The 21,652-nt window shown below is 36.9% G+C and overlaps 1 protein-coding gene across 6 annotated transcripts in view; it reads right to left on the reverse strand.

The window, feature by feature from the left end:
• Positions 1-21,652, reverse strand: part of INVS (inversin) — an 81,502-nt gene that overhangs the window by 32,837 nt on the left and 27,013 nt on the right. For 5 of the 6 annotated variants that reach the window (XM_085052360.1, XM_085052361.1, XM_085052362.1 and 2 more), the window contains 4 exons: positions 12,569-12,742; positions 10,244-10,411; positions 3,327-3,507; positions 267-376 (listed from right to left, as the gene is read on the reverse strand). In XM_085052360.1, the coding sequence (XP_084908486.1) occupies positions 267-376; positions 3,327-3,507; positions 10,244-10,411; positions 12,569-12,742 (633 nt within the window). Of the gene's footprint in view, positions 1-266; positions 377-3,326; positions 3,508-7,657; positions 7,800-10,243; positions 10,412-12,568; positions 12,743-21,652 lie in introns of those variants that run through there. The other variant, XM_085052365.1, reaches the window with a different exon arrangement.

Here is a 21,652-nt window from a genome sequence, read left to right on the forward strand (position 1 = left end):
AAGTATCTGAAAAACTATTGTGTGTTCTGATGCAAACATATAGCTCAAAGGGCCTTTCTTTGTACAGAAAGTTAGTTTTTTCAAAATCTGTTTTCAATACTTTGAAATAAACCACATTTGTGTCACATAACATAGGAAAACTCTGAATTAACTCATGCCAACAATACTGTATTTATATGATTTCAAAAACACCACAAATGCTCTGCTAAACTACAAAGATTTCAGCAAAATATCTTTACTTCACATTTAGGGTGTGTGCTACTTACAGCAAAGTTGCTCTGTGCTGCATAATGTAGGGGTGTTGCACCTTGACTATCAGACGGGATAGTTCCAAACTTATTTCTTTCTAATAAGAGATGGACAATCTGTGCATGACCTGAGAAAAATAAAATAAAACCAAATTTCTATCAAATACTGAAGTCAATAAAAAGCATAGTTTAAAAAAAAAAAGGCAAAAAACCCCCCAGAAAAACAAAAACCTAAACTCAAACAAAACAGAAGAACATGAAGAGATTCTAATAAATAGTTGTATGTTTGTGTTGTAGCCATGATAGTCTAAATATAAGAGAGAAACATAAGACTTGATATTTGAACTATTAAGTCTGGCATTTGAACTATTAAGTACTTTCTTCCCAATAGTGCCCCAGTGCCATACTCTGTATTGTCATTTTTAGGGCGCATCTATAAATCAGAATGACTTCTAAACAAAAAAATTTTTTTTAATAGAAATCACTAGAGCTTTTCCCTAAATAAAGAAACCAGCTGTAGCTGGCCAGATAGCTATGATATTAATTTTGTAATGAATTAGTTGAATGTTTCCAGAAAAAGCTTATACTATTTCAATTGAGACACTGCATTTGAGTGACAGGTCAGTCAGAAACAGTAAAGTGAGCATAGGCTGCTGCTGACGAGCACTTGTCCATCTGCTTTAAAAGACAAGCTAAACCAACACTGACCATTTCATCATATATCACATTGTTTTACAAAAATCAAGTGTACATTCTTCACTTAGGCTTTATTTAACCAAAATTTCAACTGAAAATGTATAGCAGAATCAGAGGCCAGTCTACTACCAGCTGCCATAAACAACAAGCTCATACACAACTCCTTCCTTAAGAAAAGATTAAAATATTTTGAGATTAAAATCACAACATTTTGGGGGGGGAATGGTGGTGCTGGTAAACTTCATATTCACGTCACAGACAGGAAAACTAAAACATAATACAGTATATTGCCCTTGAAGTCAACCAGTCCATTCATATGCTTGCTTTTGTAGGCATATGCAGCTCACAAAGTATCTTAATGATTTAATATTTCAAGCAATACTATAAAACCATTCTGATTTTACAAGTGAGAACTCCCAGTACCTCGTATGTCAGAAAGGCAACCAATTTTGCAGCTTGTTACTTTTGCACAGTTGTCTTGACTCACTTTAGAACAAATGAAAAGGTAGGTAAACCTTCCTACTATTTTTAATGAAAACACCAACAATTACAGAGTGAAGCTATGCTACGGTTGTGGTCTGTAGCTCTTAAAACCTTAGACATGGAGGATTAGGCAAGCCTTCTTTTGTGAAATGGCACTTTAAGACTGTATATGTACAGAAGTATCAGAAATGAGAGAAAATGGTAACTTGAGTCAAAAAGGATGAAGAACTATGTGAGCATTTTTTCTTTCTAGGGACCTTAGCGTGTACAGGAAGGCTCCTCTTTCTCTTCCTGTAAGAGAAGCCTTGATGCAGAACATCACATTATTCTGTCCCTTTCTACCAGAAAAAACAGCAGAAAGAAGAGATATAATGTTGCTATGCTATTCTCAAGACTGTAAGAAGTAAATTGAGGTTCACTGGAAGAAGTTGGTTTGGAGTACAATCCAGGCAGAAAAACCATAGGAGTACTGAGCCTGAAAGAAAGGTTTCCTGAACTTTCAGGACAGACAACTAGAAAAAGGGAACTTAACTCTGTAATCAGGACAGGAGGTCTAGCTAAATTATCTATGGGAATAAGGCTTGAGGGAGTTGAAAAAAAAATTTGTATTGGGTGCAACACTAAATAAATTGGTGCAAAGGTGGATCTCACTTGGCTATTAATGTAAACATTAAAACTCATTTCTTGAAGTCAAGAATTGTCGTTTCTGTTGTACTTTGATTTAGTAGAGATGTAACTTGGCTGAGACTTTTATCTACACAAAAGAAAAGGTAAGAGGAGCAACAATGCCCTTAAGATGCAGTCACATACAATCCATCTCCTCTAAGGAAACTTGTGGCAGTATCCCTGCACTGCTTCAAATCTCCTACTGTTTATCTGTATAGTAACATCTTACTCTCTTTAAGATCTACATAGAAAGTTCAGTATTCAACTTAAAACCAGACCCCTAAAAACTAATAATGATTTACTAACTAGAAATTCCCAAACAGCATCATCAAGTTCACAAAATACGCTGGAGGTCTTGGCACATCTTCTCCCTTTATCTACATTGCTTAGACAATCCATTTTTCTAACAGGAAAAGTTGTCTCTTAAATACAATCAATTTCAAAACACAATAAATTTTGCTTCTTGGACAGAACCAAGTGATAATGACTATTTCTTTGGAAAGCTGATCCTATGACACTTAAAATGCTTCACAATTTCTCTGTAAAAATTCAATAGCCGTACTTATATGCAAATTTGAGAACACCCTTCTCTCTTTTTTTTTTTTTTAATAAATGTAATCAAACTACATGTATCTTGTTACTGAAGCTGCAGAAACTCGCTCCAATGCACGTCTGATTCTTTTTTTGGCATTCTTTGACTGCAGTATCCCAAAGGATCATTGGGATGAAGCCTGTTAAAAGGGGAGAGACTTTTGGAAGATTCTTTTATCCAGTGGTTATTTTTTCTTCCTGAATGGAAATAGGAGGTAAATTTTCTAAATCATAATTTTTTTTGCGGCTGTCATTTTACAGGTTGCGTTTCCCTGCATTTAGACTATTTACATTTAATCAGGTTTTAACTTGTTTTGCAAAGATCCAGGTTTTGTAAATCCAAAGCAAAACTCACATATGCAAGGTTACAATTTACACAGTATCTGAGTCTCAGGGTAACAATCTGAACACAGAAAAACTCTATCCAAATAAAACAGATCTGATCAGATTGTCATAACGTGTCTGATGAAGAGCTTGTACTAGGAGTAAGAGAAGTACCAACTCTCTTTTGTAGTTGTTTACTTGTGCTGCCATTATCAGAGTACCTGCATTTTCTTTGTGGGAATGTTCTTAAGTCACTTGTTTAGTTTGTGAGGGGTAGTTTAATGAAAACGAGATAATATAATCACAAATCCACTTAACCAAGTAAGGCTGCCCAGTGGAGGGGAGTTCGAAACAAGTTGTCATAAGATGTCACATTGCAGCCTTCGTAGGAGGTCAGGACATCCACAACTGCTACATTCCCATCTGCAACAGCAAAATGAAGAGGAGTTCGTCCTTCATAGTCTTGCCAGTTAAGCAGAGATTCTGTAGGTGCAGCTTCCTAAAAAAAACCAAAAAACAAAACAAATCAAAACCAAAATTAAAAAAAATTAAATTTAAGAGAAAACCCTTTTAATCTTTGCAGATTTTTTTTAGACAGATAAATTGTCCTCATCCAATAGAATGTAGCTGTACAACCAAATATTTTGGTAACAGTATGTTACTACTTTCAAGTAGTTCTTACTAAATGCTTTTTTCATACTTAATTATTTTACAAGTCCTGATTTCTGCTACATACCCCACGGTATGCACTGGTTGGTAACCCAACCAAGTCTGTTGTGCAAGTGGCTCCTTACACAGATCTGTGAAAGACTAACTCCGGCATTTATGAAAATAACTAGGAAATTTTCATTTTTATGAACATGACACATATATTTTCAGATTTTCTCCTATGACACTCCCCTTTTTGCACACATTAATTTTATGACTTTCATTATAATATTCTTCTAGCATTTTATACCCCCATAGTATTTCCAAAGGAGATGTCTAGGTTTCTAGCTGACAAGACAGAAGTTAGAGAGTACTCCTAATGAATGCATTTACATCTAGTGGGCTTAATTCTGAATTTAAAAAGTCTTTTAAAGTTTTATTATTAGTCATTTGATCTAACTTGATTGCCTAACATAGTCATTTATAGACATAACTTGACTTTTCATCACCTTTTCTTCAAAATATGCTAAATTACTTTCACATAAGGTCCCTACCTATACAGTTTTGTATTATGGTAATTTCATCTCTCAGAAATATTTTTTTATACAGATTTCTCTTCATTACTTTCTTGTCCAGGCAAAAGAACAGAACAGGCACAAATGAACGTCATCTTAGCATTTGAGAGATCTTCAAATGACAAATATCATGAAGGCCCATGAAATACAAACTTTAAACTTCACTTTTCCGAAAAAAGAGGTATCACTAAAGAAAATGGTAAACAATACCACAGAAACTCAGGATGCAGGACACTAAATATCTAGAGCAGAAGCAGATTGTCAAAACAAGAGTTTAAGTAAACTAGAGAAAGTGAGTCTGCTTTTGTATCTCCAACAATTCAGAACAATTCACTGAAGTCATGGGAACCCTGTGCAAAATTAAAAAGGAATGTAGTCCTGAGATTTTTAACTTTCAACACTAGAGGGGATTTTAACCCATGGTAAGCGAGAAAAGCAATCCTGAAAATACAGAGCCCCACTACATATCACAATACATTTATGAAAGAGAAGCAAGAACTTGTGATCATTGCTGATCCCTTTCTCACTAAACTAATTGCAATCTTTCCTTTTGACTCCACTAGGTACACAAATAGGCTGTAAAATCACTTGCATTTGCATTATTTGATGTGTAGTAACTATTACGCAGAAAACAAATGTCTAACTTTGAGAACAACAAATCAAAAAGAAGAAAGTCAGGAAATTCCAGAACTATGGTTTCTATCCAAATATTAATTGACCAAAGCTGTACATTCTATATTTTCTATGTAATGGATAAAAAAATTCTCAAAAAACCCTGAGCACTTAGAGTTATATTTCACTATATTTTCAAAGTGCAATTTGGCTGTTAACACAAAAGTAGTAACTTCAATTCTGCAATGCCCTGATTCCTTGTTTCTTACTGTTTACTTTCTTACAGTGTCAACTTAAACCTCCTAATATTTGATTAAAGTAGGTTTTCTAGAACTAAAGAGTTACGTACATTGCATACTGTATGTAAATCACAGAATCACAGCATGGTTGGTGTTGGAAGGGATCTCTGGAGATCATCTAGTCCAAAGAACCCCTTACCAAAGCAGGCTCAAGTAGAGCAGGTTGCGCAGAATTATGTCCAGGTGGGTTTCAAGTATCTCCAGAGAAGAAGACTCCACAACCTCTCCAGGCAGCATGTTATAATGAACAGTCACTTTTCATCACAGTAAAGACATTTTCTTCATATTCAGATGAAACTTCTATATTTCAGTTTGTGCCCTTATCCTTTGCTGAGCACCACTGATAATGTCTATCCTCTTGACATCCATACTTAAGGTATTTCTACACATTGATAAAATGCCTTCTCAGTCATCTCTTCTCCAGGCTGAACAGCCCCAGCTCTCTCAGCTTTTCCTCATAAAAGAGATGATCCATTCCCCTCATCATCTTCATAGCCTTTAGCTGGACCCTCTCCAGTAACTCCTGGTCTTTCTTGAACAGGGGAGCCCAGAAGTGGACACACCACTTCAGATGTGGCCTCACTAGGGTTGAGTAGAAGGGCAGGATCACCTCCCTTGCCCTGCTGGGAATGCTCTTCCTAACACATCCCAGGGTACCAATGGTCTTCTTGGTTCCCAGGGCACACTGCTGGGTCATGGACAGCCTGTTGTGCCCCAGAAGGCCGAGGTCCTTCTGGTGCACACGGGGATTCTTCCCCTAGTGCAGGACTCTCTATTTGCCTTTGTTGAACTTGGATTAGACTCCTCTCTGCTCTCCTGTCCAGGTCTCACTGAATGGCAGCACACCATGATGGTGTATCAGCCACTCCGCCCAGTTTTATATCATTAGCAATCCTGCTGAGGGCACAGGCTTTCCCTTCATCCAGGTTATTGATGAAAAAAGGAAAAAGATTGGCCCCAGCACTGACCTCTGGGGAACACTTCTAGATACAGCCTGCAACCAGACTCTGAGCCACTGACCACAACCCTCTGAGCTCTGCCCTTCAGCCAGTCCTCAATCCACCCACTGCCTGCTCAGATAACCCACCCTCCCTGAGATCACCTATGGGAACCTTACGGGAGACAGTGTCACAAGCCTTGCTGAAATCAAGGCAGACAACGCCCATTGGTCTTCCCTCACCTACCCTGCCAGTGGTGCCATCACAGAAGGCTATCTTATTGGACAAGCATGATTTCCCCTTGGTGAATCCATGTGCACTACTAATAACCTTTGTTCCCTTAACATGCTTAGAGATGACATCCAAGAGGAGCTGTTCCATCACCTTTCCAGGGATTGAAGTGATGCCTGCAGTTTCCTGAGTTGTCCTTCTGGCCCTTTCTCAAGACACTGGAGTGACACTGGCTTTCCTCCAGTCCTCAGGCACCTTTCCTGTTCTTCATGACTTTTCAAAGCTGATGGACAGTGTCTTAGCAATAACATCTGCCAATGCTAATTAAATGTTAATTAGGTTGCCTGTCTCATACAAAAAACTTCATCAGTTTTAGATTAGGTATCAGTAGTGTCAGACATGTTTTTAGAGGAAAAATTTAACATACTTGAAACATTCTGCAGTTCACTAATATATGTAGTCACTAATAAAATAAAAGATAATCTATTAAAAACATAAAAAATTCATAAATGTGACTCTTAGCTAAAAATACAACCAAAGTTAACATTATTCCATGCACAAACCACAATAATCAAAGTATGTGTAACATGCTTCTTTTGATAAGCATTCAAAAGCATTTCACTACAGTGAAAACTTGTATGTTCTCCCCTAACTTTAATAATTCTCAAGAGAAAGCTAACTGATAATACGTTTATTTTTTGTCTATTCATGGAGCTCAGCAGGGGGAGTACAGAGCCTACTGCAAAAATTCATTTTATGAGAATCACTTTTAAGAATGGCTAAACATGAATTACGATAGGCACAGAAGTTATTACTGAAATTCTAAGGGCACCAGAGGAAAACATGTTTGAACAAAATGGACAAACAAGAAAACAAATGCTTCTTCACTTATAATTTGCTGATATAATCCTGACAGCTAATTTTCAAGCCTTCTAGAAGCACAACAGCATACAAAATAAATGAATCCTGAAATTCCTGGCTTAAAGTCACTGATGTTGTCAAGAAATATCCCCATAGTCAAAAGTGTTATTTTTGCAAAATGGTACAGAATCTTCCAATGACAAAGCCACTATTTATATTCTAGTCTAAAAGTACTTGTGTGTTTTGAATGTTTTGGCCACTTAAACTAAAATTTTCTAGGCCTCTTTCTGCCTACATTCATGAGTATAATTTCTTTAGATTTTAAGTGGGTTTGGTTAGCTATAATTAAACTGTCATACTGTATTAATATTTTAAGCACAATACATAGAAGAAACAGAAGCTAAGCATTTTTCTGCAGCAATTAGAACAATGGAATTGTTGGCAATAATGGAAAGTGTGTTATAAACAAATGTCATGTCTCTTACCATGAAGAATAAATAAAGAGAAGAGATACAAAATAGACAGAGAGTACTAAGCAGTTGCTTCCATCATATTAATGGAACCTTATTCTGTTCTTTTCTCCTTAAATCTTCCCAAAGCTTTTCATGTAACCAAGCACTGCTGAATCTGGAAAGGTGGAAAAGGAAGTTGACCATGAGAGGATCTCCAGATTAGAGTTTCTCTCTACTTCTCATATTTACTTTCCACATATGTCAAGTTCCATTCTGACTGTATTTCATGGATTAAAATATCAGCTATAACCAATTTGTGCATAACTGTCACCCCTCCACACCCAGCCTTCTTTTTCAGCATTCAGCTGAGCTCTTTTCATAATTGTTTATTTTGACAATACCAATGGATGATGGACTATATAAATATCAATCAGAAAGACAGCCAGTAATTTTATGAATTTATAAGCTGGACACAATAAATAGCCACATCCAAATGGCAGAGTATAGAAAAACAAGACAGTATGTTTCCCTACCATAGACTGGGGTCTCAATAAACTAGCAACTAAACTCTTGTCAAGTTTTTGTAAAGCAGCACTGGAGAATTCCAAGTAGGACACTAGAGAAAAATAGTTTTCTGGGGAATTCTACCACAGTGTTAAAGATGGCATGAGAGAAACAACAGCAGTGTTGTTCCAAGGCTGCCAATGCAGGCTGACCAGAGGTAGGCATCGATACCTGACTGCTATCTGGGCAGTGGCACAGTGCTTATGGACTCTACCTGAAAGCAGAGACAAATGGTTTGTGTTGGATGTGATTAAAAATGGGGAGGCAACAGACACAGACTATATGCCTTTTATCCTGCTATCAGTACAAAACAATATTTTCATTAACTGAGAAATGCAATTATGTAAGACACGAGATGACAGAAATTTTAACTCTATGGACATGTACTTTAGAAATACAATACAGGAAGAATTTGAAAAGCTATAAAGGTAGCCCAGATATGAAGACCTAGAGAGGAACGAGAATCAAACATGATGCTTGGACAATGGACTTGGAACAGGGTAATATGGCAAAAAGCAGCCAAGAAAGGAGGGAAAGGATACAGGTGAAGGGATTGAGTGCCCCCTCAGCAAGTCTGCAGATGACACCAAGCTGACTGGTGCAGTTGACAAGCCTGAGGGATGGGATATGATCCAGAGGGACCCAGCCAAGCTCAAGAGGTGAGCCCATGGGAAACTCATGAAGTTCAGTGAAGCCAAGTGCAAGGTGCTGCACCTGGGTCAGGGCAATCCCAGTATTAACACAGGCTGAGGGAAGAACAGATCGAGAGCAGCCCTACTAGGAAGGACTTGGGGGTGCTGGGTAAAGGATGAGGCTGGACATGAGCCAAAAACGTGTATCTATGACCCAAAAAGCCAAACGTGTCCTGGGCTGCAGCAAAAGCAGCATGGCCAGCAGGCCAAGAGCGGGGATTCTGCGCCTCTGCTCTCCTCAGACTCCACTTGGAGTACTTCATCCTGCTCAGGGAGGATATCAACCTGGAGTGAGTCCAGAAGAGGGACACCAAGATAATTATAGGGATGGAGCATCTCTCCTATGCAGAATGGCTGAGAGAGTTGGGGTTGCTCAGCCTGGAGAAGAGAAGGCTCTGGGAAGACCTTACAGCAGCCTTCCAACACCTGAAGGGAGCCTACAGGAAAGCTGGAGAGGGGCTTTGTACAGGAGTGACAAGGAAAGGGGGAATGATTTTAAACTGAGATAGGTTTAGATTTGATATCAGGAAGAAATTCTTTACTGTGACAGTGGTGAGGCACTGGAACAGGTTGCCCATAGAAGCTGTGGATTCCCCATTCCTGGAAGTATTCAAAGGGTTGGATATGGCCCTGAGTAACCTGATCTACTTGAAGATGTCCCTGGTCATGGCAGCATGGCTGGACTAGATGACCTTCAACTAGATGAAGATACAGAAAGATTGTCCTAATATGACAGAAAATATAAATTGAGGCTTCTGTATCTTTCCATGTTAGTGAAACTCAAGAGATTTTCACAAAATAAAAATCAAGCTGAGCATATGATTTCATTGTACCCATTACAACTGTCATTGTAGAACATGAGACTGAAATATTGCAAAAAGAGAAAATATGCCACCAAGGAAAAAGTATTAAATTAGTAACAAAATTATGTGGAAAGTCTCTCAACAAACTGTGGGCTGACTGACAATTTATCAAATATTTCCCAGAATTCTAACTTGAAAAACCAAATTAAACTAGACTTTTCAGTACAGATAACTAGACATAAACTTTCAAGTAATGAAGAAAAGACACAAAAAAAAGAAATCAGTGTTCAAAATGCAACAGAAATGAGCAATATGACTAGCCATTTTATCCAGGAAAACTTTTAAACCTTTCCTACTCCCCGACAAACCCCTTTCTAGAGAGCAAAAATATTTAGGATTATTTCTTACAAAGTTCTGGTTATTAGGAAAAGCAAATTATTTCATTCTCAAAGAGTCAGTGGACTAAAATGAGAAAACTCAAGAGAATAAAAAAATATTCCTATCAGAGTAAAGTGATAAAGACAGAAAGTGTTATACACGTATATAGTAGACTTTCTTACCAGAATACATTTCACTGTGTGGATTGCACTAGGGTCCTTGTTGTTAGCTGCCCAGTGAAGCGGGATTTTTCCTTCAATATCAGGGATTCCAATATTTGAATCATGTTTTATGAGAAGTTTCACATGTTCTGGGTTATTGTAGTAGGCACTCCAATGCAATGCAGTTTGCTGCAACACAGTTTTCAAAAGGTTTACAAACACATTGAAAAATTATTGAAATATGAAAATAAAGTTGGTTAAAACGTGCTTTAAACAACAGGTAAATGAGCAACTTTTTGTTACGCTTCAATACAGAGGACTGACAGAAAACCAAGCACATGTACCTAAGGTGCCTGACAACTCAAAATTTGTGAAAACAGGCTTTAAACTACCTTAGCAAGAACAGATCATCACACACCTTTGCTGCTGAGGTCTGAATTAGGTCTAAGCTACACCACGAGACTACATGAGATCCAAACTGAGAAGCCCTTATGCTTGGAACACAAGTATCCCTGGTAGGAGATTAACTGCTTTATATACAGATTTATTGGACTATGGCAGGAGAATAACACCCATAACACTGCCCTGTGGGCTATTTGGTGCATCAGTTTCAGACCTGGAGAAAATATCTGTGCTTGGCATTAAGCAATGACATTGAATTTAGAATGATCATCTGATCCAGGCCTCAGCACCAGAGCTGCACTATAGAACAACTGCAGTGAACAGTGTGGTCCCCCCTGAATTTCAAAATCTATTGAGGTAATACAAACTCACAGAGAAGACTACTTTCCAGTAGAGGAAGATGGCACTGAAGGCTTACACTGGGCTTGGATCCATCCTGAGCAAAGCTTTTGACTTCGCTGTCTGGGCTGACTCAGAATTCTGAAGATGACTATTACTGAATCTAATGCCCATGGCAGCCCAATAAAACATCAAAACACAATCAATGCTCCTATTGCCAACTCCTGACTGCCAGTGGCTTTTTTACAGGTCTTATCGATGTTCATAATTACATAAGTGAACCACTGCATGGGGGCTTCCTAAACAGCAAAATGTTGGCATATTAACAAATATTTAATTTATCAGACACACCCCTCCCAACTCTCAAGTAATAGAGAGCTGTAAAATAAAGAATGTTTTTTTTCCCCATCCCTCTTACCCCCTCACCCCTCCTAAACATTACACAGAATTTTGATTTGGAAACAGAGAAATAACTCCTGCAGGACATATAGAAGTACACAACCCTAGATTAGCATCCTTAAACAGTGACATGGAATGTGTGAGTTCACTATCATATCCTTAACTTCTCTATAAAGGAACACAGCAAAAAGGACCCTATTTGTGTTTGCTGCTGCCAGCTGTCAGTTTAATACATGGTAACAACAACAAGACAGCACAGCCTTTTTTTTTTTCTACTTGTCTTTCACTGGAGAAGAGCTCCATGAAGTGCCACCACAGACTTGCAGCAGTAGAAATTTGTAATAAATTCAATGTTATTTATTAAATGGAGCTGACCAGTATCCCTGGAAACTGCCAGTTGCAATGAAAGCAGAAACTTTTGGTTACCAGAAGGCCAACATAGCCTTGGTTCACTGACTTCTCTCACCTACAATCAATTCCAGCCAGTTACCCACATGGAAGTAGATTGTTCTCTCTCATGTTCAGGAATTGCATTTGACAATCTTGATGTGCACAGTTGCAGCAAGGAAACTGAACAAGGATATGTGCCCAACAGGATCAAACAGGTTTGACTCTGTCCCTGAGATTGTCTTCCACCAACCTGAATTCCATTTTTCCTACTGTGACTACTTATGACATGATCTGGGAGAAAAGTGCTCTATATTTTGTGGGGAATCTGGCAATGCTTTAAATACTGCCTTGGAAATCTGCTGAACAGGCAAGGTTGCTAAACGGTTTTGGCTGGTTTATGCACACCTTTGTTAATTAATTAGCATGGTCATGAAGTCAGCATGACCTCTCCAGAATGGCTGCTGTAATTATAGGCAGTTTTCTGGTGACTCTTATAATTAAATGATTCTAAATGTGAGGCATTTCAAAGGAAGGAAAGCAAGATAAGCACATGCTGTCCAGACTCTAACAAGGATCGCAATGTTACGGAAAGACTTGGATGATTTTGAACCCTCTGTTCTAACAACTCTCAAGAAGAATGTCAACGGAGCCAGTCCAATGAACTTTGACATCATTAACATCAGGAAAATTTTAATATTTCTACTCTGAAGACCTAGAAAACGTTTATGACAAATAATTTTTTGCACAGAATGCTTGTGGTAAAACCAATTTCTAAAGTTGCTACAAGTATTGTCTTAAAATAACTAGTACTTTTACCTTATTTCTGTCCTGGGTATCCACTTCTCCAGGTGCCATATGTTTTAACAACAAAGCTAAACATTTTGGGCTTTTGTGACGTGTAGTTAAATGTAATGGTGTCATATCCTCTAAGTCCTTCTGCATCCAGTTCCCTCTACGAGCCAGTAAAAGTTTCATAAAGCGATAATTTCCCTGGGTAAAGAAAAAAATCATAAATTTATGTCAATTTATTAAACCAAATTATGATACTTAGATATATTTCTTGTATAATAGTGCCTAAAAAACCTGCAGCAAAACAGCTCAAAGCTTTGGAAACCTGTAATGAAGATTTTTTCTTGTTAACATGAACTCTTCATTTTTAGGTCTGTTGTGCTATTTGGTACTAGAGACATACTCCACTAGCAGAATAAGACAGGGTTCATTATTACCAAAAATTCTGCAATATTATCAGAGTTCCTTAACTGTTTAACCTCAGTAAACATCATGTAAAAACTGAAATAAGACCATTACATGCTGGTTTCGGAAAGGTAAATGGTTATCAGATGAGGAATAAAACTAAACATGAAGAAAGAATGTAATTTTCAAAATGAAAGTAAGAAAAATAACCAGGAACGATTCAGGAAGATAAAATGCACTCAACTGAATATGTAGCAAATATATGCAAGAGTGATTGTTTCTCATATTTTTGTAATTGGGAACTGTATGAGTTTTGGTCTACAATATACATAATAAACACATGGAACAGCTTGCTTTACAACAAATTGAAAATATTTCACACTAGGATTTTCACTAGGTTTTCACTATGTTTTCAAAAGAAATAATGTAGATATGCTTCTATGATATATACATGATATAATGATATAATAAATGAGGGTGGATCCAAAAAAACCCAATCTGGGTTTTATTTCCAAAACCACTGAAGAAGCCAGTCAAAAATTAAAGTTATGAACATGCCATCAGGAAGATGTAGTGATTTAGTAGTATAGCCAACCTTGACTTGCTACTACCCCTTGCTTGAAAGAGGTGGATAGGAGAGATGCTATACACAATGTTTTGATGCTTCCACTTCCCAAATTCTATTTGGTTTATCAAATCACCTTCAGCAGTTAAGTTGGAGTTGAGGACCAGCAACTGCTGGAGCAGTAACTCATTAAAACAAAACATCTGCATCTACCTTCTGTCATTATGGTTTGAACACCCCTGTTCTTTTCCCACTCTAAATTTGAACCTTTCCTAAAGTTAAAGGAGTGTGTTGTCTCCTAATTTTGCTCACTGTCTTCCAATGTTTCTCCAAGATATTAGTTTTTGCCAATTTCACATATAGATCATCACCTATAAATATAATGAAAATTGAAAGCTCAGAAGAGAATATAAATTGTACTAATTCTCCTCCACTCAGGGAAAAGCTGGAGCATTTGGTGAAGCTTTATTAGACAATGTACACAGGAAAGGTGACACTCAAATCAATAGAAGCCATGTCTTTGGATTCCTCTGCTTACAAAACTACCTGCAAATTAACATACTTCAGTCTGCTACAATTCTTTTATAAATTCTGTATGTTGACTTAGTCCCCTTAGGCTGTCTTTGGAAAAACAATGAAAAAAGGTAACCAAGTAGACAAGGGCAAGCAGTGCTAATGAACAGGAGCACTTTGGTGTCTCATAAGACTCAGAATTGCAAATCACTTTAGCCAGCAGAACAGTAGGATGGAGACAGGCCAAAGGATTCCAGAGGCCTCCACAGTATCCAATGCCAGGGCATAAAAAAATATTCAAATTTCATTTTTCAGAGCAGCCATAAACATTGCAAGGGCATATTTTACATATATTGCTGTTCTGGTTTTTGTCTAATAGCAATGGTAGACCTGAGCTTTATGGATACAGAATGGATTTCACCAGGTACAGCCAAAATAAATGAATGTGATTTTTTTTTTTACCTGCTACACTATTTTATTTTAAAATACAAAACAGGGAAAGCAAATCATGAATGAGTTCAGACAAAATTATCTCTTCCTGCTTCCACCATTTATTGTTACTGGTCTTTGCCTGTCAGTGACAGCTTACAAGAAAAGTCTGCCAAAAGACCTACCACAAACCCATCTGAATATGCAAACTTCTCTTGCCAGGGACAGCATGGCTACTACACCATTCACAGTGAGAAGTGACCAAATACATCTTTTTCTTCTGCTGGGTGTCAGGCAAAGTCTAAGCTCAGGATCTCACCCCTTTGTACGCAGACACATATCAAGGCATACACCAAAGTAAAGGAGCAGAAGAGCATGATGTCTGCAGAGCTCCTAAACCACAGAGAACACACTCAGAATTAATTCATGATAAATTTGGGAAGGAGCTAGGCATGCGAATACTCCTCATTGTTACCACTGTATTTTACAGGCAAATATAAGAAAAATTTACAAAACTCATTAGAAAAGAAAAATAAAAACTAGCAAAAAAAATCTCAGTGTATCATGACAGGGTTGGCAATTAGACTCAAGGAAGACAATATTAAATAACTTAAGAGAATATTAGTCCTGGAAGAAATATAGCTGCTTTTCTCCATCACAGAGGATAATACATTTGCGTTGTTTTCAGTATTTCCTGCTCACAGTGCATGCATACTCATGAAAGGAAAAAAATTGCTTTTGTCTTGTTGATGGATACTTATCGGAAGATATACAAGTATATTCAGCTGTTGGAACAAATTCCACTGCAAAGAAGAGTGAAAGGTAAAATAATGCATAAAACTAAGGAAACATGCCTTTTTATTATTAGAATTTCTCTCCCTATACTGTATTTTATATTTGCTGTTACACATTTTTCCATCAGTTACTATGGCATTATTCTTTTGCATGCTTAGCCACCAACAAATCCCTCTGGTTAGCAAATGAATTTGTAATAAATCCCTTCATTCTGAAACACAAAAGATCCTGTTTCTTCCAAATGATTTAAGATTTTTTAAAAAACACTACCACAGAAAACACCTGTACTTACATTACTTATTTGAATTATCTTATTCATGCTTTTACTTCTGACTGCTGTTCTTTTCTTTAGTAATACCATGAATTTTGCTGTCTTTCTTTCACTTGTTAGAAAATAATATCATGCTTTTTAATGACAATGGAAAAATTTCCCCACCTTCAATTGATTACTGCTTAAGTTTGTAAATATGCAATTTATCAACATGCTTTGAGGGCAGATGTAATTTAAATCTTATTAGGTAGAGGGAGGGAATGCTTAACTTGAAAAGCCAGTTCCTCTATTTTTATAGAATTTTTGTGTATAAAAAGTCTTCAAGCTGGCTAGGTTTTACTCATAAAAAATGCACTTGACTGGCCTGAGCATTCCTGGGCAGCATGAAACTCTTTGAGTCAGTCCATGGTCTCTCAGCATTGATAGTGACTCAAAATTTATTCTGTTATAAACAGAAAACATTATGAGCAAAAAGGACTAAATACTTGTACAGAAAACTCGGTTCCTGGTAGCCAAAAATTATCATTCCAATGCCAATTCCTAAAATTCCTTTAGATTCTACTAAAATTATTTGGAATCAGAAGACTCAACTCTGCGAACTACAGCAGAGTTTCAGAGAACAGCTGGCTTCAGCATAATCAGAGGAAATATTTCTGCTATTTCAAAAATTCAGCCACATGTACTAACTGTAATGGTGTATAACACATTTTTTGGTAGACAGTTCAATAAGCAACCATAGCTCTGCCATCAAGTAATGAATTCAAAGAAAGTTCTGGACCCAAGCTAAACTACTGAGCAACCAGAAAAAGTTTCCTTTACTGAATGTTCCAGTAGAGAAGAGAGTGATGAAAGAAATATCTCAGACAGAATCAGTGGATTTGTCAGAATTTAGATTATCTCTGAAATTGAAAAAATTATCCCCAAAATTGCAAGTTCACTCATAAAAACAGTTGTCTAGTATATTCAATATGATTGTACTGCCAGAGAAAGGTTTCAGTGGAAAATTACTGGTAAAATTTTCTACCTAGTTTTCTGGGCCAACACAGTAATGTGTTTATTTCTTCATTCATCTAAATCAGCTTTTTCAACCTATTTTCTCTCCCTGGCTTGTTGAGGAAGTGTAGTGAGAGAGCAGCTGGGTGGGCATCTGTCAAACAGCCACAGTCAGTCCATCCCATATGGTCACCTACATGAAAGACTAAAGAAAAATTAGCTCAGTTCAGTGGTGTTATGATTCTAATCATAGGTTGATACTAAACTACTGGTTGCATTACCAATGCAGGGAAAACACTGGCCTCACACTTCTGCTCTGCAGCCCCACAGAGTCCTGCTCTAAGTCACCCAGTGCCATCTGCCTCTGTCCCAAGCACTTCCTCAGAACTTCACTATTTTTCACAGCAAACTGTAAAGTATTTCATAAGCATACAAACTTGCTTTAAAGAATTCACCTGGGTTCTAGGAACATTCTGCTGATGTGCAACATATCTCTGTGAAAATGTATTTCCATTCTTGTCGCACTATTTCTTGGTGAATTAACTTGGTCATTATGTAACTGTGTGCTTCTACACCCTGGCTAACCACTTCTCCTACCCTGTAGTGTTGATACATCTCTGAGGCTACACTTTTCATGTTTGGACTTTAAAAACATGCTACATAGATAAACATAACACCTTTCATAAAGGGAGAAACTGAGCTGTGCAAGGTAAGGCTAAGAGTCAGAGGAATATGCACATCTCTTCCAACATCCATAGTTAGGCTGCCATCACCTCATCATTAAAAGGGGCCAGTGCATGCAGAAAAATTGCTTATTTCCCGATTAATTGCTGAGACCACATTTTCAAAAACAGTAACAATTCTAATCCATGTGAAGTACTTAACACTACTCAAAAGACTGACTTGTAATAAATTATAACGTAGTGCACATGGCCTGACTACTGTTACAGCACAGCTATGCCTGATTTTCGGAATACCTACAATGGGTCTGTGAAGGTTTAGTGGACTGTAAGGGTTGCTAGAGGAACTGGGGAAAAGGCAGCCCAGCAGCTCTATACAACCTCCTGGTAAAAACAGCAGGAGTCATTAAAAAGAATGCCAAGCTGTTAAACCATGAAGATGTGACTTTGGCTCCACTCCAAAATTACATACCTGCTTTCCCAGGACTGGGAACAGACAGACCAAAAGCATGCAAACCCTTACAAAGGAGGTGGTTTTTAAAGGCTCTTCACTGCTGACAATGTCATAAGTCATGCTTCAGTCATAAGCACTGAAGATGCAGTCAGGGCATATACTTGCAGCAGAACAGAAAGCCTTATTTACAGATAAACCACAAATTAGAACTGAAGGTTAAAATTGACCCACTGGATTAGTAAATCCCAGCACCACTGCGAGTAAGAACATCTAATCTTTTTCCAAAAATTCCTAGTGATTTCTTTCAAGTGGAATTACAGTGTTTGGTATTTTTTCCTCCCAGTTCTCTCAGTTTCAGGCTGGGGTTTTTAGGTTTTGTTTGTTGTTTGGTGGTTTTTTGTTTGTTTCTTTTTTAAGACAATACATACAAAAGCACACACTTCATTCTTCTATCCATGAAAATACAGTGTGGCTTTGAATATCTAAACAAGTTTTGGCCTTTTTATCTCAGTAACAATGGATAAACCCTACATTGCCCTCAAAAAATCATCAAATCTCTGCCCTCATTCTAGTTGGAACTCTTCTGTTTTGAACACAAGTAAGTAGAGGTTCCAAGGCTACCAGAGGAGGTCTCACAAAATACCCTACATGATACCTGTCATGCATGAATCACAATGGTACCTGTCTACTGCTAGTGCATATATCTTGTCAGATATATTTAAAACTGCATTTCTCCCATAAATTAAGTACAGTCTCCAATCAGTTAGCACATGACATCCTTCTCGGTCATTTTTCAAATAAAAAATTCATAATACATAGAATAAATCATTATGTTCCATCCCCTCCCCCCAAAGAATTGCATTTTGGACTATAATATTTCTAACCATTTCAATCACACTCAGTATTTTTATTCCTCTGATATCCCACCCATTGCCATCCTGTCTTTGACTGACAATCATGCCTGACACTGTACCACGCTTAAGTATCCTTTAAAAAAATAGTACTCATGAATCTAAGTTTGTTCATGAAAAATATTGACTAATATTAGATTCAAGTGCAACTGTTGAGGAATTTTAAGACATGCCTTCTGATCTTACAGCTCATATTTCAACTCTGTTTTCAGTTCATTATCAAATAATAATTTACCATTCTTTTACATTTTATGTCCTAATTTCCCATTAAGGGAGATTTTACAATTTACAATTTTCCACTTAGCACTACAATTAATATTTTTGTACAGGTGTAAAAAGGCAACCTATTGAATTCATTTCTATAAAATCAGCTAACTAAATAGCCAGTTACTCTTGAAGAACCTACTGCTGACAGAAAGGTGCACATTTTACTCAATTTTCTATTTCTGCTTACATATTTATCACCACATAATTTAAAATTTTTAGATGCTTCTGAGGTCAAATACTCTATCTTTCTCAGCTACTTTTCTTCCTAGTTAAAACACTACTTACCAGTATTCAAAAATGTTATTGAATACCCTAAATTCTGCAAAATTACAATTCCCAAAGAATGATTCATTGATTAAGACTCTTTTGCTCCTTATCCCTTGCTGTTTCTGTACCATTGAGATGAGATTTACCAAAACCAGGCATTAACCACTGAGCACAGCCCCTAACAGAGAGGCTGCAGAAACTAAGCCTGGTCAGCATGGCTACAGCAGAATGCAGGCAAGTGGTAAAACAGAGGCTCCCACAAAATCAGAAGCACAAAGGTCAGCCTATTGAAAGTAGTGTGTTTGAAGACAGCAGTGCAGCAATTCCACCAACCATGACAGAAAGGATTTCAGAGATCTGATAATTATACATCCCACCATAGCTTAATAATTTATTAGCTTATTAAATTTTGATTGTTGAAATATATTCATTATTAATTAAGCAGCACTTATGTAAGACATTTTAGCAAAATCTTCTTAGTATTCTTTTGTGAAAAGATGGACCATTTAACTATCAATAAATCTTCTTCAGAGGAATATAATATATAATTCAGTTACTTTTACTCTTTCACAAACAGAACACCACAGAATTATTACAGTTAAATTAATTGCAAAGATAAAACATCTGCTGTTCTAATACTACACCAATCATAACATATGCAGTGATAATAGAACTATTAGATAAGTATTATTGTCTTTAAATACTATTAATGCTTTCATTTTCCTTTTTAAACTCCTATATCGTATTTAAGAAAGTATAGCTAGATATATAATGACATCTTGAGAACAGAAAAACTACTTATATCATGTGTTATTGTGTACATATTCACACATATACACTATTCACTTGGTTTAGACCCAGAATAAGAACTGGGAACGTACACTGAAATTTAGCATACCAGGCCACAGATCTCCTTTTCCAGAGAAGCACATTCTGTCCCCAAAAAAGATGGCTATGAACCTTTAACAGTCAGATTAGATGTTAAGCCCTTTAAACCCAGGACTCCTTAAAAGTTGGAGTCAAGACTTAATTGGTGCTTATGCATGAAACACAAAAATATCTATACTTTTTAATAGCGACTTACCAGTTTCTAAAGCCAGTAGAAATCTATACATTGACAAATACTAAATCATATTGAACACTCAGACACTCATGAAGGTTAAATGTGTACATCATGGAAATATTTTAGATTTTGCCTTAAAAACCCAAGCAGAATATATCAGCCACTTTGTACTGCATTAACACACTTTGCCAACAGATTAGCACAGATGCTACAGCCAAAGTTGAGAACAGCTCTTTGCTGTCAGATGCTTTCAAGAAGCAGTGAAAGTCAAAAAACTTGAACTCCTTAATTGCTAGCTAAGCCTTTAAAAGATAAATACATCCACGAGGGTTTCTCTCTGAAATAAAAATGGCAACTGAATTTAACCTGCTTAGCTTCACAGAGTAGAAACTGCTCTTTGATCTACTCGATCTTACAGAAGATAATCTTACATACACACACAAACACACTCATTCTCTTTCCAGTGAGGAGGTGCTGAAGAGAGGATGCTTCACTCTACAAATAAACTTTGTACAAAGCAAACAAATTTTCAAATTTGAAAGTATTCTAATACCTTTGGAAAGGAAAGGGGCTGTGCATGTGGTTTCATTAGAAGTTGTTTCATCTTTTAGTATCTCAAGACACATTCTAAGAATGTCAGAAACAACTTAGAATGAGGTGGACTTCTGTCACCAAAACACCTGCTCGTCTCAGAAGCTTCTCAGAAGCAAACTAAGCACTTAGAAAAACAGAATCTATTTTATCATACTTCTAATTTGATATCTATAGGAACAGAATACTCTCCAAAAAGCAACTGAAATGTACACACCAAAAGGAGCATTTGATATGCTTATATTATCAGCTAATTGCCAAAAATCTCACAAGAATTATTCAGAAGAAAAGCTACTAAGAGAGGTTGGCAAGTAGATATATGAATTTAATTGCAAATAAAGACTCTTTGGATTTATAAATTAGCATTTGTGTTTTGAAATCTTATCTATGCATGAAATACTGAAACTTCTTGATTTCTAACACACTGAAACTGAATTCATATTGCCTGGTTACAACAGCTATAAGCCCTGTAAAAGCTATCCTTTAATGAATATGACTGCACCATTCTTACATTCCTTGAATATCAGTAAGCTCATTTAAAAAGCTCCTGAAAAAAACCAATCAAGCCAACATAGCTACTTAGAGTCCCAGTTTCTAGTTGAAATTAGTGAAGTCATCATAAAAATACCAGGCTGTCTCTTGGGTTATCACTAACTAAAAGTTAACTCCTTGATTAACACTGTAACTGAAAAATAAAAGTAAGAGAAAATATTTAGGATTATTGTTTTAGACATAACCCTTAGCAGTCATCCATTGGACTACAGCTTTGGAAAAAAAATCTGTAAGCTCTTTATTACCTCTGTGTGGACAAGGATGATGCCATGCCTTCTATCTAACAAACCACTGGTGGATTTAAATATGCGATGCTCTGCTAACCCTTGCAAGTCAACCATGACAAAAACATCAC

The sequence above is a fragment of the Lichenostomus cassidix genome, chromosome 2 (assembly GCF_008360975.1).
Source record: "Lichenostomus cassidix isolate B80296 chromosome 2, HeHo_3.0, whole genome shotgun sequence".
In the NCBI taxonomy this organism is placed as follows: Eukaryota; Metazoa; Chordata; class Aves; order Passeriformes; family Meliphagidae; genus Lichenostomus; species Lichenostomus cassidix.